Raw genomic sequence first — 25,876 nt, forward strand, 5'->3', positions numbered from 1 at the left:
ATTTTCGAAGGACCACATTTTTTGGACTATAAGTTGCTCCGGAGTATAAGTTGCACCAGCCAAAAAATGAGTAATAAAGAAGAAAAAAACATATTTAAGTCGCACTTTTTGGGAGAAAGTTGTTTTATAAAATCAGAGACCAGGAACCAATATTTAATCTCAAATGGCAAGTTATTGTAATGACAATAGAACAGAGAACAACAGGCTGTTAACATCACATATGAACAGTTCTTCAGATAACTAGAGCATAAACAACAGAACAAGTTTACCAAACTCTCCATCTCACTCCAAATCACTAAATCCATTGAATTCTTCATCCTCTGTGTCACTTCTGAGTAACTCCACGACCTCTGGAGGTAAATGGAGCGCCACTTCTTCTTCTGTCGTCAGACTCAGCATCAGCTCCAGTTAGAATTATTCTAGCCTTTCTGATCCTGACAGGACGGTTTTAGTTGTCACTGAAGTCCAGGCTTTGTCCATCCATCCAGTGACTTCCAGGAAAGTTGCATGGTGCACCCTCCCAGTATCACAAGGTTCTCGCTCACTCCAAACTTTCTTTCTGCTGTTCGATTACCAGATTTAGCTATTGGGCAGCTTGTAATTTGCAACATCTGATTTTCTTTTTGGGGGCATTTGTGTTCAGTATTCTCAGTCGTCTTTGTGAGTTTGTTTAAATTTCAAATGTTCATTGGTACAATAGTAATGGTGTGATCGACTGACATGATACAGACAGGACAGAGGCTCTTTCTGTAGGAGACATGCACAGTAGAGTGATGTGACAGTGGTATAGGAGTAATAGGAATAGCAGATACTGACACACAAGGCTAGAACCTCTCGCGGCTGTCAAAATGTGTGAAAATTTTAATATATAAGTCACACTGAAGTATAAGTCACAGGACCACCGAAACCATGAGAAAAGTCTGACTTATAGTGCAGAATATACAGTACTAAAGTAACATTTGTCTTGACCCAGTACAGATACAGTAAGTTGTAAAAGCAGATCTTGGGGTCAAATGAGAGACGGTGAACTGTCTGCATCTAACTTAGAAGATGCATAATTATATTGGCCGCAAACCAGCAAGTAACACTAGTGTGTTTTTTGCATGCTAGTTGCTGTTACCAGTGGTGTGACCTCTGAAAGTTGTGAAGCACACTTTAAAGCAGAACAAACAGTGAAAGTTAAAAATATTTTGGGGCTGTTTGAAGTGCCCGTCGTCTCCTCTGGCTGTCTCTGGCAACATGGCCGACTCCGACCCAGAGAGAATTCTCCTGGGGATCTCCGGGTCTTTTTTATATTTGGCAACGTTCTATGTTTTTGTATGTGATTATACTGCCTTATTTTAATATAAAAGGGGAAAAAAGCTTTTGTGTCTGTTCTCTGACAGTCTATTCTCAGAAGGGAGCCTCACGGTGAGCTCTATAATTAATGTTACTTAGTTTGGCTTTAAAACTCATTGTGGTAAATAACTACAATGTATTAGTATGGAAGATCATTTATTTTATCAGATTTTGAATTTTAAACTCTGAAAAAACATGTTTGAATAATTTTTATTCAGAATTTTAGTTGCTGAAATTTTAAGTGTACATTTTCAAAGTGTTTAAAATTCAAAATAAAAATGTCACCTTTTAAATATTCAGCACAAATATAATATATAATAATAATAGATTTTAGTAACAAAAAGGAAATGGTGCAGTGAAGCGATCTGATTGGTTAGAATATGCCTCATCAAAACCTCCTCTCTTTGATTTCTTAAGTGTAAACTCCATCCAAAGATGAGAACAGCCAATGGGAAACAGTCTCTGTCCTCCTCACTCACATGATTGATTGCTTTTGCCTTGGCATCTTGGATCTTTGTTGTGAAATTTTTCACTGCGAATTTTACACTCCGTTGAATTTGAGGGTTTGAAAATATCTGTGGTGATTTTTTAATTTTGAATTTAAAACATAGTACACAGTAAAATTCTGCAACTAAAATTCAGAAATTCAGCGATATTTAAAATTCAAAATCTGATTGAACAAATTGTCTTCCATACATCAGGAAAGTGAGAAATAGGTTTGGACCATTACAATCATTTTAAAATACAGTAGTTATGCTTTTCACATTTGATCTGGAGGTTAGCAGCTAAGCCAGCAATACAGATTTAAAACGAGGCCTGTGCTAAACTTCTTTCTTGACTGCATGCACAAGTGTACAGGGTAAACATATCTTTTATCTAAACAGAATCCCTCACTTGCATGTACCGGATTAAGCTAATTAATATGCTATCTGTTTTGGGAACATGGGAACTGCTTTATCCCTGAGCTGTTTATTAAGTTCTCTGCTAATAAGACACTGTCCCCCGAACATCAATCAGATAAACATATGCTGATTCTTAGCATGATTTGTAGCGGCCTTGATAAGAATAAACACGTTAGCATGTGGCCGACGTAGCGTGCTAATTTCTCCAGTAAACACTTATCTTGCAGCCTGTTGTGCTAACGCGGTTTAGCATCTCCCGCGTGGCTCTTTTGTAGCGCTTGTCCTCGGTTTTGACTTTGCTTTCTTCCGTCTGCGCTCTCCGGAGCTCTTCAGGATGCGTTCAGCGATCACACGGGCTCACAGTGGCCCGCGGCACGCTTTTGATCGGGCCGCAGGCTTGATCTGAACACCTTGAAGCTTGAAGGCGCGGCAGGGGAGAGGATGGAGGGAGGAAGGTGGGCTAGCAGCTAACACGTAGCATGGTAATATTAAGCAGGAGGTCTGCTGTTATGATTTGTTAAATACTCATGCAACAAAAGCATCGGAAGGGATTTCTTAAAGGGCCCATATTACATTATTTTCTGATCTGTTACTATGTTGTTTCCTCATCAAAAACATACGTGGAGTTGAGTTTTGTTTCATTGACACGTTTAACACACATACCCTGCATATTTAGGCAGAGTTCTTCTCTCAAACGGAAAACACTCTGTTCCACCTAGTGATGTTATGTGGTAATACAGGAAGAACTTTTTTTTTCTCTCTCTTTATTTTATATCAATGCTTGTAATACAAAATACATTGTTCAAAAATGTCGAAAGTGCAAATTTTTTGACTAAGTTTGTACATTTTGTTTTCCAATAATAAAATAAATTAAAAACAATAGAATTTTTTTTTTTTTTTTTTTTTTTTTACAATACAAATACAATGCAATGCAAGAAGTCTTATAAGCATAAAATTATTCATTATAATAGCTTGTATCTTAGATATCAAATTGGGCCAAGAATCTGTTTAATTGCAAAAAATTATTAACATACATTTTAAACAAGGGTTTTATATTTGAGAATTTGCATTTATGAATAAGATGTTTGGCTAATAATAAAAAAGAATTATAGAAAAGTTCCTTTTTTTTGTCTTGCGAAATGACTCCATATTTTACATCCTTATAGGTTACATTAGGTAAATCTGTATCATATACCACCAGCCACATTTGGAATGAGTCCCAAAATGTTCTAATATGGCTACAATAAAAAAAAAGGTCTCCATATTTTTTTTTTTCCAGAAAATCAGGAAGTACTACACTATGTTTTTAAACTCCATACATCTTATCTAGAATCATTTAGATAATGTCAGACTTGGAATACATAGCAAAAGGTAAAAGGTAGCTGGTAACTTGAAAACTACCGCTTCATGACATCACAAGGTGGAACAGAGCATTTTGAGCTTTGGAGATGTAGACAGACTAATAATAAATTATTACTTAATGTGAGATGAAACAAAACACAACTCAAGGTATGTCTTTGAGGAGGTAACAACATTTTAATGCAAAGGTCAGTTTCACATAATATAGGACCTTTAATGTTTGTAATTTTTATATTTTTGTTTCCTCAGAATTGGGACTGGAACTCAAAAGCTGTAGACCGGACGTTCCCATGAACATGCTGAAAATAACCCCTCAGCCACTGTAGCGGACGTCAAACCAAGTACCTTCTGCTTTTCAGTCCAGTTAAAAAACTCAGGTGGAGTAGATGTGTAGATACCTGTTTTCCAATGCAGTAAAAATATAAATTATCCACTGTAAATTATTAGTAAGATAACAGAGTGCAGCCAGAACTGACAGGTAAGAAGAAGAAATATTCTAGGCCTCATGATATGAAATCATAACTGTTAAAGGTACTAGAGCAAAGGGCAGATTGATTAAAGGTCCTATATTATACAAAATTGTGAGCTTTAAGCCATATTATAATTTTGTTACCTCCTCAAAAACATAACTGGAGTTGAGTTTTGTTTCATTCATACGTTTGGGTAATCTTGATTTATCTACATCCCCAAAGCTCAAAATGCTCTGTTCCACCTTGTGATGACCTTTACTCTTTTTTCAGTATTGGCAAGTCCAGGTCTGAAATCATCCAAATGGTTCTTGTGAAGGTGTATGGAGTTTAAGAACACAGTGGAGCACTTCTTGTATTACCACATGACATCACAAGGTAGACCAGAGTGTTTTCCGTTTGAGAGAAGAACTCCCCCTAAATATGCAAGATATGCGTGTTAAAGTTATGAATGAAACAAACTCAACTTCACGTTTGTTTTGATGAGGAAAGAACATTATAACAAATCAGAAAAGAGTATAATATTGGCCTTTTAATAATGTACTTTGATATAACACTTTCACTTTTGTGCTACTTTATTAATGTTTCATAGGCGCTCATGTCGGCTTGGTATAGTAACGCCTAGGGACAAAGAATACCTTGAATTATTGTATTGTTAGTGTGGGATTTTACCATAAGTCTGTTTACTGTGTACAGACCATACTGTTCCACCCACAGCACATTCAAATAGTTCAGAGCAGACACCCAGAGAAAAAAATTACACACCCTGACCTTGCACATGTTTCCAATCCTGCTCATAACACAATATTTTGATTGTTTACCCAAGTGATTTACATAGTTTAAAGGGTCTATATTACACCAAACTGACTCTTGTGAGCTTTAAGCCAAGTTGTAATGTTGTTACCTCATCACAAACATACCTTGAGTTGTGTTTTGTTCACACACATTTGAGTAATTCTGCATTTTTAGTCTTTCTACATCTCCAAAACTCAAAATGCTCTGTTTGCTATTTTTTGTTACCTTTTGTTTAGAAAAGATTGGAAATTCCAGGGCTGAAATCATCCAAATGATTCTAGTGAAGGAGTAGGGAGTAGAGCACTTATATTACCACATGACATCACAAGGTGGAACACCTGTGTGGCGGTTCAAATCCCACTCTTGGAGAAACATTGTTTAGATCAGTCAGACTCATGGACCCACAGATTAAAACCCACCTTGCCCCCAGTATTTGCATACTCTGGTGTGTGAATGGGTGAGTGGTTGGTACCCTCAGGTTTTTGGTAACAACAGTCAACCTACTGAAAAAGACCTAAGTGTATGTATAGAGTCTTCTTTGAAATACCAGTTAATTAAACACATCAGCACAGAGATAGAGGGCCATGTCTTCCCTCGGCAGCACCACTGTTAGTGTTGGCGTTAGCAAGATAATCTGCAGGCAGATAGTGCCAGCACTGCCGCTGAGAGCGTGGAGCGCTAAAGCAGAGGTGTGCCGTGTCTAAATATCAGGAGTGGAGCAGACTGAGGGCGTGCTGTGGCGCGTTCAGGGAATTGTCAGAACCGTTAAAATAAATATCAAGCTAGTCCACAGAAAAAAATAATGTGTAACATACTAAAACCATAAAAGGTCTATTATTTGGAAATACATTAGGATGATAAACACATAATATTTCAAGGGCAAGTATAGTAATTGTCGGTTACTTGTAGTTGTAATAGATAGGCCTAATATAATACAAGAAGACATCCACTACAGTATATATATGTGTGTGTGTGTGTGTGTTGTGTGTGTGTATGTATATATATATATATATATATATATATATATATATATATATATATATATGTATATGTATATGTATATATGAGCACAGCACAGAAGGGTATCGGCAAAAACACCAGGGGAGCCAAGCACCAACTCCTGGTTGACCGAACAGTCGCCCATGACTGCAGAACCCGTAAGACCAACCTATGCACTGCCTGGATTGATTACAAGAAAGCCTACGACGTAATGCCACACACATGGATCACTGAGTGCTTGGAGCTGTACAATATCAACAGGAATCTCAGGGCCTTCATTGCAAACTCGATGCGGTTGTGGAAAACCACCCTTGAAGCCAATGGGAAGCCACTTGCACAAGTGTCCATCAAATGTGGCATATACCAAGGAGACTCATTGTCCCCACTGCTGTTCTGCATAGGTCTGAACCCCCTCAGCCAAATCATCGACCGCAGTGGCTACAGATACCGACCACCATCAGTCACCTCCTCTACATGGATGACATCATTGACAGCTGTATGCTAAGAGCGAGACATCGACTCACTGATCCACACCACAAGGATCTACAGTACAGACATTGGGATGTCATTCAGGCTTGAGAAATGTAGCAGGATGGTGACAAAGAGAGGGAAAGTAGTCCACACAGAGGGGGTGTCACTCCCAGAGGGAACAATAGCAGATGTTGAGGACAGTTACAAGTACCTTGGAATCCCTCAAGCAAATGGCAAGAACAAGGCCCAGGCAATCAACAGCTACGCCCTGATCAGATACCCTGCAGGAATCATAAGCTGGCCAAAGGAGGAGATACAGACCACAGATGTTAAGACACAAAAGCTCCTGACCATGCATGGAGGGTTCCATCCCAAATCCAGCACCCTGAGACTGTACGCAAGCTGTAAGGAAGGAGGCCGAGGACTATTGAGTGTGGGAACCACTATCCAGGATGAAACATCCAAGCTCCTTGAGTACATCAAGGACAAGGCCCCAACAGATGAGGTGCTCAGAGAATGTCTCAGACAGTGGGGTCCAGAGGAAGAGGTGCTGGAGGGACCATCATGGCAGGACAAGCCCCTCAAGGAACATAACTGAAGTGGCTGATATCAAGAAATCCCACCAATGGCTTGAGAGGGCTGGTCTGAAGGACAGCACAGAGGCACTGATCCTGGCTGCTCAGGAGCAGGCCCTGAGCACGCGAGCAATAGAGGCCCAGATCTACCACATCAGACAAGACCCACAGTGTAGGCTGTGCAAAGAGACTCCTGAGACAGTCCAGCACATAACTGCAGGGTGTAAGATGCTGGCAGGGAAAGCATACATGGAGCGACATAACCAAGTGACGAGCATAGTGTACAGAAACATCTGTGCAGAGTACAGGCTGGAGACCCCAAGATCAAGGTGGGAAACACCTCCAAAAGTTGTGGAGAACAAGTGAGCCAAGATCATGTGGGACTTCCAGATACAGATGGACAGGATGGTGATAGTGAACCAACCAGACATAGTGGTGGTGGATAAGAAAGAGCAGAGCCGTCATGGTGCACATCGCAATACCAAGCAATGGTAATATCAGGAAAAAGGAACACGAGAAACTAGAGAAATACCAGGGGCTCAAGGTGGAGCTGGAGGGTGCCTGGAAAGTAAAGGCATCTGTGGTGCCTGTGATGGTTGGAGCACTCTGGGCTGTAACTGGGGACAGCAAAGATCCTGCGCAGAACTCTCAGACTCCCAGGCCTCTGGTAGAGGACCTGACCTGAATGAGGGTGAGAGACCAACCACCGTGGACGGTGAGAAACACAATATATATATATTAGGGGTTACCAGTCTGAGTTCATCTACTTGCTGCCTGGACATGTTACCCACTAGATTTCTAAAGTCCGTCCTCAACAGTTTACTTTCACCACTCACTCACATAGTTAACATGTCACTTCAATCTGGAACATTCCCAAATGCGTTGAAAACTGCGGTCATTAAGCCTCTCCTAAAGAAGAGCAGTCTTGATGCCACAGTACTGAACAATTTCCGACCCATCTCAAATCTGCCGTTTTTTGGCAAAGTCCTTGAAAAAGCTGTTTACCAACAGCTTACGAACTTTCTCCAAATGAACAACTCCTTTGATGTTTTCCAGTCAGGTTTTAGAGCCCACCACAGCACTGAGACTGCTCTTATCAAGGTGACAAATGACATCCGCCTGAACACTGATGCAGGCAAAGTCTCAGTCTTGATCCTGTTAGATCTGAGTGCTGCTTTTGACACTGTCGATCACGGGATCCTCTTACAGAGACTAGAGGACTGGGTGGGCATCTCTGGTACTGTACTAAACTGGTTCAAGTCCTATCTAGAAGACAGGAAGTATTTTGTTGAAATTGGAAACTGTGTCTCAGATGACATGGCCCTGACCTGTGGGGTGCCTCAGGGGTCAATCCTGGGCCCCCTGTTGTTCAATCTCTACATGCTGCCATTAGGCCAGTTAATAAGCAGCAATAACGTGTCGTACCACAATTATGCAGACGACACTCAGATCTACGTCTCTCTGGACAGCAGGAGACTATGGACCAGTGGACTCACTTGGTCACTGCATCCAACAGATCAGTGTGTGGATGCAAAACAACTTTCTCCAGCTAAACTCTGACAAGACTGAAGTCATAGTGTTTGGTCCACAGAAACAAAGGGACAGTGTCAGCAGTCACCTCCAGTCTCTCTCTCTAAAACCTTCAAATCAGGCAAGAAATCTAGGGGTAATAATGGACTCAGACTTGAACTTTAACAGTCACATAAAATCAATAACATCTGCAGCCTTTTACCATCTAAAAAACATAGCAAAAATCAAAGGTTTACTGTCTAAATCAGACTTGGAGAAACTTATCCATGCATTTGTCTCCAGTAGGATTAGACTACTGTAATGGTCTGCTCACTGGTCTCTCCCAAACGAGCTGTGAGACGCTGCAGAACATCCAGAACGCTGCAGCTCGGGTCCTTACTCGAACTAGGAAGTATGAGCACATAAGTCCTGTGCTCAGGTCTCTGCACTGGCTTCCTGTGCCTCAGAGAATAGACTTTAAAGCAGCTCTGCTTGTGTACAAGTCTCTCCATGGCCGAGCACCAAAGTACATCTGTGACATGTTAGTGTCATATGAACCATCTCGCACTCTGAGGACCTCAGGGACCGGCCTCCTGCTGGTGCCCAGAGTCAGAACTAAACAAGGGGAGTCAGCGTTTCAGGTTCATGCAGCTAAAACCTGGAACAGTCTTCCTGAACATGTGAGACAGACTCTTCTGTGACGCTGTTTAAATCCAGGCTCAAAACATTTCTGTTTAACTGTGCATATAACTGAAAGGTTTTCATTCTGCACTCTTCTCTCTTTTTTAATTTTAATCTTCATGATTATTTATGTTTTGATTTGTTTTTATTATGATTTTAATGTATTTCTTATTCTGTAAAGCACTTTGAATTACTTTGTGTACGAATTGTGCTATACAAATAAACTTGCCTTGCCTTGCCTAGGGGTGTCAAATTATCGCATTAATTGCGATTAATTAATTACGGTCATATTTAGCGCGTTATATTTTTTAATCGCGTTAATCTCATTTTTAATCTCTAACTTTGCTGTTTCTGTACGCGAGTTGCCTTATTATAAAATCTGTTTTTATGTGTTGTTGGGACAATAACACATCGCTTCCGCAAACAATTGTGATTTTCTTTCTCGTTCTCGCCGCATCTGCGATAAACCTGCACACGTCTGATCTCTGAAAACATCACGACACAAACACAGAACAGACTCACCTTCACCTTCAACACTCTGTCAGAACACTCATATTCCACTGAGTCGTGTCCTTCAGTCCCACAGAAGCTGAACCGCATCAGCGACACAAGAGCATTTTTTTTTTCTCTCGCTTAGTTTATGCAAATTAGCCATGCGGTTTTTAAGTTTCGTTTCTGTGAGAGTTGCGCAAATCAGCATTAAACACATTATAATTTCAAACAAGCTGATGTGGCTCTAGCGTGTTCATGGTTTATATGAAATAATAATAATGTAATAATGAATTTAAATGAAAATACCTCAAGTTGAAGGCTTTTCTCAGCATTTTTTAGGTGAGATTAAAAAGAGTTTAATTAGATTAATTAATTACAGATCATAATTAATTAATCTCTCAATTTTTTTAATCGCCTGACAGCACTATATATATATATATATATATATATATATATATATATATATATATATAGCGTTCTTTTTATGTAATCGTATTATATTTGTTCACTGTTTTTCAAAGAATAAACATATGATTGCATCAAAAAACAGAATGCCAGTTGCCATGGAAACGTCTCTCAAAATTCTAGTAGGCTGGGTCAGAGACTGTATAGACTGTATAGACAGACAGGTCCTTTTTAGACTCTTGTAATATATTGTATTTATTGTCGTTATAAGTGCATAAGCTGTTAGCTTTTAGCATCTGAGCTAAGTATTAGCTGCAAATTTTGTTCTGATTGTTTTAAGACACAGATACAAATTCAGCATGGACAGTACGCCAAACTGTACCGATCAAAACGTTCCCACTCAAGGTAAGTTGCGGAGATGTGAAATTTTCTGTACCTTTTATCTAACGTTTATCCAGCTTTTGAAGCAGACTAGCTTAAACTGTTAGCATTAGCGTCCCAAAGAAACCACAGACATGACTTCATCAGCTTGATAGCTTTTTTGGGCTAAGATATTTACGACAAGGCAATATAAGTAAAGGCGAAAGTAACTTCAAACTGGAAAGGTTTTTGTTGAAGTTAAAATGTATACAATAGTTTGACAAGGCAATAGTCTGTCAAGTAACAAGAGCCTAAGTGACCTTAGTTAACAAAGTGAATACTGTGCTGTTAATCTGGTATTGTTAGTGAAATTGTGATTCAATAACCATTTTATTTTGGGTAACTATTTGTATCTGTCATTACAGTTTGTCATTACTGCTGTTAATAAAAGTTATATGTGATTTTCAGGATCAAACTCTTCTCCTGACAAACCCGGGTGTAGCAATGATGAGTCCAGTCCAAGTAGACTCGTAACCTACCCTGGTCCCTCCATGGCTCCAGACAATGGGACCAAGAGAAGGTCTCCATGCAACGAGCAGGAGGACGAGGAACAAAGCAGTTCAAGGAAGAAGAGCAAGACAGATGATGCTCTGAAGAAATGGAAATTCAAGTTTAAACATGACCTGGCACTTTGGAAAAAAGTCTGGCTGAAAAAGACAGGTAATATAACCTACACATTTATCCACATTGACAAACTTGTATTGTTTGTTTGTTACTGTAAGATTTATCATGCACCTAACAGTGTGACAACCTGAAATAGTAGGAAAGGTTTCAGTGGACATTGTTTGTGTTTGTTATTTTTGAGCAGCTAAGCCCAGGATCAGCTCATACGAAATGGACACGAGTGGCTCTGAAGGAGGATGGGAAAACGAGTGCAACAGTGACACCAGTTTGTTGATAAAAGGTAAATCTCAACACAGAACTAAACTGCATCAAAAAAGAATTGATAATAAGAATGTGACACTGACATAGCATTCATTCTCCCTACATCTTATAGAGCAAATGGAGCTGGAAACCCAAACAGACTCCACCTTGAGCAGCACAGAAGGTAAGTGTAACAATGTTTATTACATATCTAGAAACCATTTGGTAAAGGCTGTTTTGTTCAAATCTAAATCTTTTACAGAGCTCCACAAAAAGCACATGTGGGCGGAGATGTCGCAGATAAGATCTGCACTGAGCTGTAGCAATGATGTCTCCATTTCTAAACCAGGACTTAGTGGAGTCTTACCCTGCATTGGTCCCTCCACATCTCCAAACAATGGGACCAAGAGAAGGCCTCCATGCGACGAGCAGGAAGACGAGGAACAAAGCAGATCAAGGAAGAACAGCAAGGCAGATGATGTTCCGAAGAAACGGAAATTCAAGTTGAAATGTGACCTGGCCCTTTGGAAAAAAGTCTTGAGGAGTAAGTCAGGTAATATAACCTACACATTTAACTGCATGCATTTGTATTGTTTGTTTGTTACTGTAAGATTTACCATGTACCTAACAGTGTGACAACCTGAAATAGTAGGAAAGGTTTCAGTGGACATTGTTTGTGTTTGTTATTTTTGAGCAGCTAAGCCCAGGATCAGCTCATACAAAATGGACAAGAGTGGATTTGAAGGAAGATGGGAAAACGAGTGCAACAGTGACACCAATTTGTTGATAAATGGTAAATCTCAACACAGAACTAAACTGAAACTCAAAAAATTATTGATAATAAGAATGTGACACTGACATAGCATTCATTCTCCCTACATCTTGTAGAGCAAATGGAGCTGGAAACCCAAATAGACTTCTCCTTGAGCAGCACAGAAGGTAAGTGTAACAATGTTTATTATGTATCTAGAAATAATTCGGTAAAGGCTGTTTTATTCAAATCTAAATCTTTTACAGAGCTCATCAAAAAGCACATGTGGGCGGAGATGTTGCAGATAAGAAGATCTGCACCGAGCTGTAGCAATGATGTCTCCATTTCTAAACCAGGACTTAGTGGAGTCTTAAGCTGTATTGGTCCCTCCACATCTCCAAACAATGGGACCAAGAGAAGGTTTCCATGCGACGAGCAGGAAGACGAGGAACAAAGCAGATCAAGGAAGACGAGCAAGGCAGACGATGCTCCGAAGAAACAGAAATTCAAGTTTAAATGTGACCTGGACCTTTGGAAAAAAGTCTCGAGGAGTAAGTCAGGTAATATAAGCTACACATTTAACTGCATGCATTTGTATTGTTTGTTTGTTACTGTAAGATTTACCATGTACCTAATAGTGTGATAACCTGAAGTAGTTGGAAAGGTTTCAGTGGACAATGTTTGTGTTTGTCAAAAACATGACTGATAATAAGAATGTGACACTGACATAGCATTCATTCTCCCTACATCTTATAGAGCAAATGGAGCAGGAAACCCAAGCAGACTCCACCATGAGCCCCGCAGAAAGTAAGTGTAAAAATTTGTATTACCTATTTAGGAATCATTTGGTAAAGGCTGTTTTATTCAAATCAAAATCTTTTACAGGGCTGTGCAAAGAGTACAAATGGAATAGGATGTTGGCGGCAGGAGGATGTGGATTTGTCTTTGCTGGGGTTCGCATTGAGGACAACTTACCAGTAAGTCTAACAAATGTATTTGAATCCATTGCTTTAAGTATAACAAGAGCAGCCATTAATTGGTTAGATTTGAACAGCATTTACAGTGATTTTTAATAGTAACACTGACATCGCATTTTGACTCTACAGGTGGCTCTCAAATTCATCAGAAAGCATATAGTGGCATACATAGATGTGGTAAGTGATATATTCTGTATCTTTAAGTATACAAGTATTTCTCCATCATCTTTACTACTGTTCATTGTGTTGTTCAAAGGAGATGGATGGATCTTCAGTCAGACTTCCTAAGGAGGTCTACGTCCTGATTCGGGCAGGAGCAAGCCCCACCTCCTCAGACTCCAGAGTGACTCCGCAGCTGCTGGACTGGTATGAGCTGGACCAGGAGATTGTGTTGGTGCTGGAAAGACCAGTGCCCTGTAAGGACCTTTGGAACTGGACCCAAAGACGACACATCAGCCTCGACTTGGCCAAAGTAAGGATCTAAAATCAGACTTTTCTAAAAATAGTAATTACTGAGAACTTCACACATCAATGCTGTTTTTCAGATCATTTTCCGTCAGCTGGTGGACGAAGCTATCGAGCTGGAGTCTAAAGGCATATTTCACCGAGACATCAAGCCTGAGAATGTGCTGCTGGAGACAGGCTCCGACGTCCCCAGAGCCAGGTTTATAGACTTTGGACATGCCACCTTTTTCACACCTGGACAAAAGTTTACAAATCCGCAAGGTAAACATTGTACTGTTGCTAATGAATGATCAAATGTATCTGACAAAGTCTTTACTGTTGTGGTAAAGTAGTTCTGATGAAGTTATCCATGTGTTGTACATTTACTGAATGAAATATACCAGCAGTCTAAATAGGTTTGTTTTTCAGGCACTCCAATGTACTCCTCTCCAGAGTGGTTCCGTGAGAACAACTACACAGCAGGACCCACCACGGCGTGGCAGATGGGCTTAGTGCTGTATGTCATGCTCTTCAGAAGAAGGCCCCTGATTAAAGAGGTGTCCATCACCTCACTGAGAAGTGTTCCAATTTCAACCTGTCTTCCACCAGGTAACTGTGCATCTCCAAACATTTGACTTTGACTGATACAGTTCCTGACTTTAACCTCTTGTATATGTGAATGCAGACTGCAGAGACCTGCTGAAGGGCTGCTTGGAGAAGGACCCTCGAAAACGCCTGTCCCTGCAGAGTATCAGAGACCATCCTTGGTTAAACTTATAGTAATGGCTCTGTCTTACCAGCACATACAGGGCTTAAAGAGGAGGTGTGACTGCACTGTTTCCCTTTTTATTAGGCTCAAACAAGGGTTATTCCAAAAACAGCTCAGATTATTGTGAAGAGTAATCCATTTCTTTTTTGAGTGTGGATCTTGGTTGTGTCCAGTGCACCCTGAAGTACCAGTTGCAGTGCTGATATTGTAATCAGCGTGCCACGGACAAAAGTAAAACCAAGAATACACTTTTAAGGCCTAGTTTAATGCACCAAGGCTTAGCAGTTCAAGGGCACATATCCATGAGGATTGTGACTGTTGTCTGGCAAATCCAGAATGGTATCTCTTTGTATATTTTATATAGAGGGATACCAGTCTGGCCTCCACACTCTCCACCTCATCTTGAGCCAGAACCAAACAGGACTGTGCAATCAGATTTCTTTCTTTCAGTGACGCATATGAAATAAAGAAGCTCAATGATCATCAGCTCACCAAAACAGAGTTTTGATCTTCGCTCATTACTTCTGCAGAAATCTGCAATGTTTTTCAGTCCCCGGTGATGTTTTCTTTTTGTTTTTTCCTCATAAGCTGCCATATTTGTTTTGATATGAGCTAGATGTTCCTGGTTGGCCAATTTACTTGTGAGTCCCATCTGAACTTAGATTCACTGGCGACTAGACTCACATTTTTGTTAAGAACTGAAGAAGTGTTTATTCACTAAAACCATAATCCCAGGCAATCACGTTTGCCTGGGATTATGGTTTTAGGTTCCCCATGTCCTAAACTGCCATCTGAAGATGACATGACATGGCAATGTCACGGCCTCAAGTGTATACACAATATTCATGTAACATCTTCAATTTAACTTAGTATAAAATCAAATTTGGCTAAACCTCTATGGAATAAAGAACGCACATGCTTTTGCTACATATCTACCTACCTTCAGCTGGCTCTTAAAGCCCTTTACATGAAAGAATGACTCACAAATTCTCACACCAGTGCACACAGACTGGCGCCAAACTGAAATAACTTGAAACTGATAAAAGTGATAATAAATTTTAAAAAAATTACTGAAAATTGTCCAACAAAAATCAAACATTGCTTTTCACCTGTGGTTCAACAGAATCATTAGAAAATACAAAATAATGAATCTGGCCTGGACAAAAATGATGGTACCCTTAACTTAATATTTTGTTACACTATCTTTTGAGGCAAACTCTGCAAACAAATGATTTCAGTGACTTTCAGTGACACTTCTGCACTGGTCAACTGGTATTTTGACCCACTTCTTATGAGCAAACTGCTCTAGTTGTCTCAAGTTTGAAGGGTTCCTTTTCCAGACAGCATGTGTCAGCTCCTTTCACAGATGTTCAGTAGAATTGAGATCTGGGCTCACAGAAGACCACTCCAGAACAGTCCAATGTTTTGTTCTTAGCCATTCTTGGGTGTTTTTTGCTGTGTGTTTTGGGTCATTATCTTGCTGGAAAACCCATTACTTACGACTGAGACCAAGCTCAGCACACTAGGCAACACATTTCGTTCCAAAATACCTTGATTGTTTGGAGATTCTGTTGTATTTTGCACAGATTCCAGACACCCTGTGTCAGATGCAGCAAAACAGCCCCAGAATATAACCAAGCCTCCTCTTGCAGCCACGTCCAGGGAGGTTGGCTACAGTCCTGTGAACCTTAAACTTCTGAATAACATGTGTAAGTGTTATCACAGGAACTTATTCTTATTGCCTTTATCTTTAACCTGCTTGTCTATCATTTTCTTTCTAGTCTCCTGACACAGTTCTCTTCTTCTCTTTCTCTGGTCCATGTTCAGTGTTGTATCCATCATGTCTCCAAACAGCACAATGACACATGTCCCCCTTCAAACAGGCAGACTGACTGAGGATAAGTTTGAAGACACCTGTGATGCAAATTAGAGGACACACCTAAGTTTAACATGTCCCTATTGTTCAGTTAATTACAATCTTTTCTAGGGAAACCATCATCAAACTAATGAAACCAGGCCAGTTTCATTAGTTTGTCCAGGCCATCAGTTTTTTTTAAACAACAACTCAAACACAGTGTCTGATTTTCACTGGTTATGACTTATTATTATTATTATTATTGTTTTTCTCAGTTTCAAGTCGTTTCACTGACCATTGTTGATTTTTATTTCATTACCAGAGGGGTACCAACAATTTTGTCCACGTCTGTATGTGTTTTCAGTAATGTCAGATTTGGGATTTGAGACACCAACCTTCTGAAAGAGCACCAACACTTCACCAACTAAACCCTCTCCATCCACAGTGGCCTGATCTGTTGATATGTCTATTTGTGTGTTGCAGGGTGGACGCTCGCCAGCTCTTAGCTGGACCCTCCTTTAGGGCTGAGTACCGAAACGCCGTTCCAAGTAGGAACCGACCAAAGGGTCCGGTAAGAATGAAAGAAAACAATACATACACCGCAGAGATTGATGAGCAGTACAGGTGCTCACGCGTCACCACTGTGCTCAGCCTAAATGAATGGCACAAAACAGCACTCACGTTTAACATAGTTCTACATGTGGCCAAACAAAGCTCTGTGTGTCATTTTACCAGTAAAACAGAAGAGCTGAAGAAACAATGTGTAGCGTGAAACCACCTGAAAACACATCATGTCTCCAGTGCATGGCCTTTACAGTGTGTCCATGTCTGTTCATGTGAGGATCAGCTGTGTGCTCTGGTTCATTTGCATGTGCATTAGTTTGGAGCTGTAACTGAACATTGTATAGTAGTATATGCTGTTTTAAAATATGAATTAACATAGTTATAAGGTAACAGATCTTTTTCACAACGGCCGGAAGTCCCGCCCAGTAATTTTGCAGAACGTCCGGTTAATGCTTTTCTATGGCAACATATCTATGGAACTGTCTTGCGTATTTTCCACTTCATAAGTCTGCCAGCCCCACCACAAAATCTGCATCCAACAGGGTCAACAAAGGACATATTCTGTCCATGAAGAATTTATCCACAGCTATCAAGGTAAGAAAGATTAAAGCTTAAAGGAGAACAACGACTAGCATTAGCGAACTAACCCTACTTCTGAGCAAAACTAACGTTATGGTAATGAATAACCTAAGTAATGAGTCATTCATTAATAAGTAACTTCCTAACTCAGACTTATTCTAGAATTAAAATAAAAAAATAGATAAATTTGTGCAGTTCTCCACTAATGACACTGGTTTATTCCTGGTTTATTCCTGGTCCAGTCCTGGTTTATTCCTGGTTTAGACCTGGTTTATTCCTGGTTTAGAACTGGTTCAGTTCTGGTTCAGTTCTGGTTCAGTCCTGGTGTAGTCTTGGTAATCAGCTCGGCGGTTTACAGTGTGTATATATTTATAATAATGACACAGCATAGATTTCTTGTTCTGGTGTTTGTGGCTCCTGGGTCTTTCTCTTTCTTCTCCTTCTTCAGGATAATAACGTCACTACGTCACTGGATAGTTGTCCCTGATTGGTTGACGAAGCGCGTCCGACGCCAGAAGTTCAGCATTTTCAACTTACGACGCCGATGCCAGATTTGTGCAGAGCTGATGCCTGAAGACGCTCTGCAAAAACACAGGACGCCCTAGACCCGCATCCACATAGACTTTGCATGTAAACTGGACACCTTGATGCTCCGGTCTGAACGGACAATGAGTTAACAAGTTGTTTTATGTTGTGTTTTATGTTTTATTCATTACCATTACATTAGTTTTTCTCAGAAGTATTTCAGAATCAGAATTTATTTGTCATTTCAGCATACAAACAAAACAAAAACAAAATACACACAAATAATAATAGGAATAAATAGTTAAAAATATTGTATGTTAAATACAGTCTTTAAAACAGTCCCCATTCTCCATAGTGCGTTCCAAGTCAGTGCTATCTTGCATTAGTGTGCGGACTTTCTGACAGAATTGATGCACCTGACAACATCAGGTTGTCAGGTAAGGTGGTTCTGGCCCAAAGGTGGCGCAGTCTTCTGCTTGATGGGAGAGCAGTAAAAAGTCCATGTGCTGGATGCGCAGAGTTTTCCATGATGCTGCGGGCTTTTGTCCTGCACCTGCTGATGTAAATGTATGGCTTTGCTAATGCTAGTCGTTGTTCTCCTTTAAGCTTTAGTCTTTCTTACCTTGATAGTTGTGGATAAATTCTTCATGGACAGAATATGTCCTTTGTCAAGCTTGTTGGCTGAAGATATGGTGATGGGGCTGTCAGATTTATGAAGATGGTGGAAATACACAAGACAGTTTCACAGATATTTTGCCATAGAATTAGCATTAATCGGAAGTTTCACCTTATTGGGTGGGACTTCTGGCCGTTGTTTGAGGATTGAAAAGCATTTTCTTAATAATGCTGGTCATACATTTTTTTTTTTAATGCAGCCACTGAAAAAAGAACAGGTATCAAAAAGCAGGTATCGTTAAAGTACTGGTATTAAAAAAAATCAAACAGTACCCAGCCCTACCCTCTTCCCACCAGACCACCACACCTCTACTAAAGACCACTGTAAACCAATGACTTTTATTTCACTACCAACACTGGCACACAGTCACTGAACACAGCCATGGCCCCTCAGACATTACTGACTCCTATACTCACACCTCATGAGAGTTTTTGTAAATAATGCTGATAACAATTTTTAAAATAAACATTAAAAATAAATTATAATGAGTCATTTCTTATACCTATACAGTTGTCAAAAAATATCGAAACCTATTGAAACTATATACTCATTTGAGCAGGTATTGATAGTAAAAAAAAAGCCTCATTCCTGAATAGTTTTAGACTGATCTTAAGCTGCATGAGAACAAGTACAGACTAGTATTATGCCCATGGACCACTACATGAGGGGTGTTAATCATGTATGTTAGTCATGGGATAGTGAGTTTTCTATTGACATGATTAGGATAGGACCGGAAAAGTTTTGGTAAGTTTTGGAAGGAAAAGTGTGAATATAACTAAGCCACAAATCCATACATTGTAACTAATTAAACAACCAGATTAAGAAAGTACCAACTCTACAGCAGCAGAACCAGCCACCTCTACCACCAGAGAAATGTTAATTCATTTTATTAAACTGTCACGAGTGTAGCCATCCACCTCTATAAATGCCCTGGCCACCCCTAGTGCCACCCCACTAGAGGCACTGACCATTAAAGCGTATTATAAAGGGCTTTGTTGAACATTTGCAACCAAGAACTCCCAAGTTTGCATTGTCCCTGAATGCTTCTTATCCAGCCCCAGTTGAAAAACAACTTGGGTCAAGATGTTGCCCTCTTGATATAAAATAAAGTTAACTCCAGTATTTTTTTTGTTGGGTTTCATAGAGTTAAATGAAATATATAGCTACAACTTTCTGAGCTGTTTTATTGTACCCATATATAAGTTTCCTTTTTTCTCGTTTTTTCTTCTTTTCTCCACACCTCTCTTTGCTGCCTGGTAATGAGGCAAAGATTGCAGGCAATACCTACACTGGCAGTGATTTTAAATGCCACAGTGGTCACAGATATATCACCATACATGTACAAATACAATCCCACTCCAGCCCCCAAGTACAGCCCTTTTACACCAGCGCCGATGTCACGTAAGTCAAATGTTAAGCGCTTTGTTAAGACGGGTGCAAGATACGACCCTTAATGTCCATATTCTAATAACAATTTTTAGATAAAAATTTTGAAATAGTAATTTTTATTTCATTTGGATTTTCTTGTACAAAGCCGCCAAAGTAAATCCATCTGCGTCATCTCTTCCATTTTCTTGTTTAGTGTCAATAATGCCCCAAACTCCATAACAAATTGCCCTTCCTATTGCTCTTATAAAAATACATCTTGTTTTGCTAATGGGCCTTAACCAATAAAAGTGGTGGCCAGTGTGAAGCGGACTGCCCTCTAATGCATCGGATGAAGGCGTCGCGGCGAAATGGCCTTGTAATTGGACACTTAATCACAGGAAGTGGTGTTTCGGCCATAACTGATGACCCCTAATGGAATCAAGAGGCAGCGCGAGTGTCAGAGGAGGCAAATTGGCTGAGCACTGAGATGGAAAACCTAAGATGATGCAAGATATAAGCTTGTTTTAAAAAATGTTAAAGTAATATAACTACTGTCCTTTTCTAGTAATTGCAATATTGAAAGGTGTTAGACCACAAAATCTGTGTGACTGATTATTATACACATTTTAGAGCAAAAATACCAAAAAATTACACTATAAATGCTTCCAATACACCTGTTAATGTCAGCAGTTTGAGGCAATCTGTGACTTTGAAGCTGCAACGTCTCCATGGAAACAACAACGTGGCCGTCCCAACAGAAAAGTTACACAGTGCTTCTTTTAATCTATGATAAAATTGTATGGCAACAGCAAACATATGAACTGACTACACCCAGAAAAATTAGAAAATCATGAAATAAGTGACAAAAAATATAGAAGTTTTTCATGATTTTCTAATTTTTTGAGTATGTACAGTGGCTATTTTTTATTTTCTATTCTTATTAAGCTTTTGGCTACTGTGTAAAAACCACCACACAGCATCGCGCCTGTAGTCTTCATCAAAAAGTCAACTGAAGCACGAGGAGGAATCGGGAATCAAAGCCTGTGAACAAAGGTCAGGCCTGTGTTTTTCTCCAGTAAGACGAGTGGTCCTCCAGAAGACCAAAGACACAGAGGAGACAGGGACATGACAGAGGAGACACGAGGACCAGGAGCTCATACACGGCTGACAGGGGAATAGATTAGACTGCCAGACAGGTGCCTCTCATCATAAATGTGCATAATCTGGGCGGCTGCGCTCTGCTGCATGTGAAGTGGCTTTGACGTGCTCATCGGTGATAAATGACGAGCTGCGAGCGGAGAGAGAGTTCGCTCCAGACACAAGAAGACGTGGTACATGGAAAGGACAAGAAGTGAGGGAGGTTTTACGTGTAAGAAAAATGAAATGAAATCAGCAGAGAAGAAACTGTGCACTGGAATACAGGAAATCGTGGAGGAGTAGAGACATGACACTCCATGTTTTGGGGATGGTGATTACAAAATGGTTCTATTGAGTCTCGGATACATGCTGGTGTGAGTCTGTGCAGTTTAAAGAACCCATATTATGCTATTTTCTGATCTATGTAGTAATGTTTCCTCGTCACAAACATACCTGGAGTTGTGTTTTGTTTCATTCACACAAGTTTAACACACAAATCCTGCATACTTAGGCTGAGTACTTCACTCAAACAGAAAACACTCTGTTCCCAGGAAGTTCTCCACTGTGTTTTTAAATTCCATACACTTTCATTAGAATCATTTGGATCATTTCAGCCCTGGAATTGGCAATCTCTACTGAACTAAAGGTTAAAGGGAGCTGTTAACTTGAAAACTACCACTTAATGACATCAAAAGTTGGACCATTTTGAGCTTTGGAGATGCAGACAGACTAATAATAAAGGATTTCTCAAACATGTGTGAAACAAAATATAACTCCGGGCATGTTTTTGAGATTGCATCATGGCTTAAAGGTTACAAAAGTCAATTTGGCTTAAAATAGAACCTTAAATGCCGGAGTGTGTTTCAGTGCTCCAGCTCCAGGTGTTTGTTATGTGAGCAACTGTCATCACCTAAATACAGCAAATGTTTTCTTATTCTTAATCTTAAAAACATTTAATTTGTTCCTGAAATGTACTTTTTATGATGTCATTAATCCACAACAAAGGTGTGTCTAGTTATTCAAACCTTGTGATGTCCAGTGTAAAATCAGCATAGAGGCGCTGCACAGCTCCCTGACACACCGAACGCTTACGTCACAAACCAGGAAGACGTTTGGAAACATGCAATGACAACTTCTGATGTAGTTACCAACACTGGGCTTGCCAACCGACTGTGATAAAACCCATTGAAGTAAATGTGATCAGCAGTAAAATGAAGACTGCATTAGAGTCCTGCGCCGGGTTGGGTACCCGGACGGGTTAACAATCTGGAATTTAACGGGTGGGTAGGTGAGCGGGTCAGGACTAAACCAGGACTAAACCAAGACTAATCTTGGACTTGAGAGAGATAACCCCCAGCCCGAGGAGCAGGGTGTGGGAGATGGTCTACGCAGGCACACACTCAGTCCTGGTTCAGTTCTGGTTAAGTTCTGTTTTAGTCCTACTTCAGTCCTAGTTTAGTCTTGGTTCAATCCGTGGTGTGTGCGGTGCAAAAGTCCGGCATTTCAACCGTTGTTTCTTCTGCTCAATAAATAATGCCTGTAAAGTGATGATGGACTTTTGACAGTCGCATCTGTGAATTTGTATTCGTACTGAAGAAAGCTAATTGTTTCATTTCATTTCCTGATTATAATTCTTGACATCGTAATTTTTCAATTCGTATTCTGATGGATAAAATAAACACAATACATTTTATGTATGCACAACTACAGCCAAATATGCACAGATTTTCCAGATATGCAAGGATTTCTGTCCTATGCACACAAATATTTCTGAAAGCTTCCTTACTCTATAATATTGCGTATTTAAACTGTCTATTCAGTCCTCATTTAGCGTCGCTGTTCGTTGAGAGGCGCATTGAAAAAAAAATAAAGCACTTCAGTCAGAATACTTTTAATTTGTGGGTGATTAATCACGGGCACAGCACGGGCGGGGAACAGGTGTAATGTTAACAGGTCAGGGTGGGTGCGAATTTAACTTTGATATAATCACGAGTTAATGAGCGGGTGTGGTGCTGTACTGCGTGGGTGAGGGTCTCCAAAAATTAACCCATGCAGGACTCTGGACTGCATACATCTGTACTGTTTGGAATGATCTTGAATTTGGCACCTCATCTCTTCTAATCAAATGTACCCAGTGCGCTCGGAGTTGTGCATTAGTGGGGAAATGATGAAAACTGAGGTATCATTGTAAATGTTGATAAGCTGAACATAACGGAACACTACAATGACATTTAGATGAAGTAAACTGGGCCATTTTCTAATTTTTCCTTGATTTAGTCAGACTTACTACCGCGAATAGAGTCCGCCGGAAGTTATCATCACACGTTTCCAAATGTCATCCTGGTTTGTGACGTAAGCGTGAATAGAGCCTATTAGAACACTCTGTGACACACCGGACAGCCAATCAGAAGCTCTGTGTACGTGCTTCACCACGGCTCAAGGCAATTATTAGTGAGTTTAGCGACTTGACTAATGCCTCCTAGTGTCTGCCAAAGGTGTTCACTGAGGGGTTGTTGCCGTGGTGATATCGCTGCGCATTTGCATAAAGTTGACTTGAGTTCAGCCACACTCAGGTCACTTGGATCACACCTCTCTCCTCTCTATTTCCTCTTGTCTCCAGCCTGCAGAGGAAATGAATCTTGGCTTGTAATCCCCCAGATAGCAACTTTAGTGAGTTTGAAGAGGAACAGAGCAGAGCTGACCTTTAAGTACACGTGAGTTTAATTATATTTTTAAAGTTAACCTTAGCAAAACAGTGATAATGTTGAGGCTATTCAATTAAATCCAATACTAATATATCTCTTATTTTGGCAGTGTTAATTGTAAATAACAGACAAGATTCAAAAGCTTAAAAAAAAGCTTGGACACCCTCCTTCTCAGCCCACAGTTGTCTGCCCTGGAACCTTCTTAAGTTGCTCCGGCACTCTCGGGACTCTTTTGTCCGGAACACCCCAAGATGGCAGACAACACGTAAGAATCATGCATGGATCTGTTAAAATAAACAATTCAATTATAATGTCTTAGAAAATGCACTTATACTTATTTCTTTTTGTTAAATTAAACATTTTAAAGGGCCAATATTACACTACTTTCTGTTCGAAGTTATAATGTACCAGACCTGGAGTTGTGTTTCATTTCATTCACACATGTTTAACACACAAATCCTGCATATTTAGTCTGAGTTCTTCTCTTTTTGTGATGCCATTTGGTAACAGAAAGTGCCCCACTGTGTTTTTAAACTCCACACACCTTCACTAGAATCATCTGGATTTTGAGCTTTGGAGATGTGAACAGACTAATAATGCATGCAGGGTTACTCAAACGTGTGATGAAACGAAACACAACTCCAGGTATTTTTTAAAAAAATGAGGTAACAGCATTATAACATGACTTAAACCTCACAAGAACTCATTGTGTGTAGTATAGGCCCTTTAAAACTTGTTAATTTGACATATGTGTGCTTTGAGCTTTGGCCTATGTAATGGACTAACTACATTAGTGTCGTTCGTTCAAATAACCTCAAGCCTAGGGTGACCAGATGTCCCTGTTTACCCAGGACAGTCTCAGTTTTGGGTCCTGTGTCCCCTGTCCCAGTGGATTTATCAAAACTCAATGATTTGTCCCAGTTTCATACAATAAATGTCCCAGGTGTCCCTATTTTTGACCAATTTGATCCTTGCCAACAGTAAAGAGAGGCATACATTATCATTTGTTTAGGTAAAATGACCAAAGCACAGTGAAAGTGTGACTATACTGGCTCATGTTCGTTGTTAGGAAGAATAATGATAACATCTTTCCCCTTGATGAAATTCACCAAACATTCTCTTTATTCAGGTTTTAAATCATCTATCTCGGGAATCGTTGACAACACAGATAATGTACAGCTCTTCACTGATTGACTGATGCCCAGACTTGCACTTCTGGGGTTTTTGCGATCAGTCTAGGGTATTTTGATTCCTGACCTAGTTGCTGGAGAGAAATGAAATTGAGCGGACGCACTAGGTGGCGCCAGCCTGACTAGGCTTGAGACGGTTGGTAATAATAAAATTCAGAAATGAGTGCACAGTTAAGGAAAGCTTTTCTGTACTCAGCCCATTCATGACTTACTCAGGACTAATGTGAGTATAGTGATTTTTTTTTTTGTGTGTGTGTGTGTGTGTTTTGGTCATTTTTAAGCAGCTTATCTATATTTTACCTAAACAAATGACAATGTATGCCTCTTCTTTACTGTTGGCAGGTATCAGATTGGTCAAAAATAGGGACATTTCTTGAACAAAACTGGGACAAATCACTGGTGGGACAGAGGACACAGGGCTTAAAACTCAAGATGACAGGGTTAAAAAATAAAGAGGTCTGGTCATCGCAGGTTAAAAACACAGTGGAGCAGTTTTTTCTGTTTGAGAGAATGAATGTGAATGAAAAAAACACAACTCCAGGTATGTTTTTGATGAGGAAAGAACAGTATAACATAGATCAGAAAATGGTGTATGGGTCTTTAATATAGGCCCTTTGAAAATCCATTGAATAACTAAATCTAGCACCTTCTGGTTATCACACATCTTTTGAGTACATGTTGAAATAAAAGTACATCTGCTATTACCGACTAGACATGTGCTCCTTACATCCACACCACTGCATCTATAATGTGCTGTTCACTGTAGTCATCTTTCACACCCTTTTCACGGGGATCACATTCCCTGCAGAATTTCCACAAGTTTTAAAACCGAGGTGGCAGTCTTGTGATCCAACGCTTCATCAATGCTGTTATATTCTCCATCGCGCGCCCAGGCTTCCCTCGCTTCTCTGCGGTGTTAGAACGACGGTATAAATCTATAACGTGAGAATTTGAACGCTAACTTTCTTGTTTGTGCTAATTGTCGCCAGTTCTCACCGGTGCAAATCTGTAGCTCGCAGCAGGATCATCGCACTTTCCAAAATGTTTTTATAGAGGACT

General features: G+C 40.0%; 1 protein-coding gene across 1 annotated transcript; it reads left to right on the plus strand.

Annotated features, from left to right (window-relative positions):
- The first annotated feature begins 12,789 nt into the window (after positions 1 to 12,789).
- Positions 12,790 to 23,576, plus strand: LOC129407906 (serine/threonine-protein kinase pim-1-like). Its single transcript, XM_055150517.1, has 9 exons — positions 12,790 to 12,835; positions 12,914 to 13,005; positions 13,135 to 13,182; positions 13,262 to 13,477; positions 13,551 to 13,731; positions 13,879 to 14,058; positions 14,135 to 14,272; positions 16,557 to 16,644; positions 23,543 to 23,576. Exons 1-7 carry the CDS (start codon positions 12,790 to 12,792, stop codon positions 14,227 to 14,229), a joined length of 858 nt encoding a protein of 285 aa, XP_055006492.1. The 3' UTR covers positions 14,230 to 14,272; positions 16,557 to 16,644; positions 23,543 to 23,576.
- The last annotated feature ends 2,300 nt before the right edge of the window (positions 23,577 to 25,876 follow it).

This window comes from Boleophthalmus pectinirostris, unplaced genomic scaffold, assembly GCF_026225935.1.
Source record: "Boleophthalmus pectinirostris isolate CB_2022bp ecotype Guang Dong unplaced genomic scaffold, ASM2622593v1 HiC_scaffold_14, whole genome shotgun sequence".
NCBI lineage: Eukaryota > Metazoa > Chordata > Actinopteri > Gobiiformes > Gobiidae > Boleophthalmus > Boleophthalmus pectinirostris.

Coding starts and splice junctions, on each gene's coding strand:
- LOC129407906 (XM_055150517.1), top strand. CDS start 12,790: ATGGAGCAGGAAACCCAAGCAGACTCCACCATGAGCCCCGCAGAAA. Junction 12,836..12,913: donor CACCATGAGCCCCGCAGAAA/GTAAGTGTAAAA, acceptor AATCTTTTACAG/GGCTGTGCAAAGAGTACAAA. Junction 14,059..14,134: donor TTCAACCTGTCTTCCACCAG/GTAACTGTGCAT, acceptor ATGTGAATGCAG/ACTGCAGAGACCTGCTGAAG.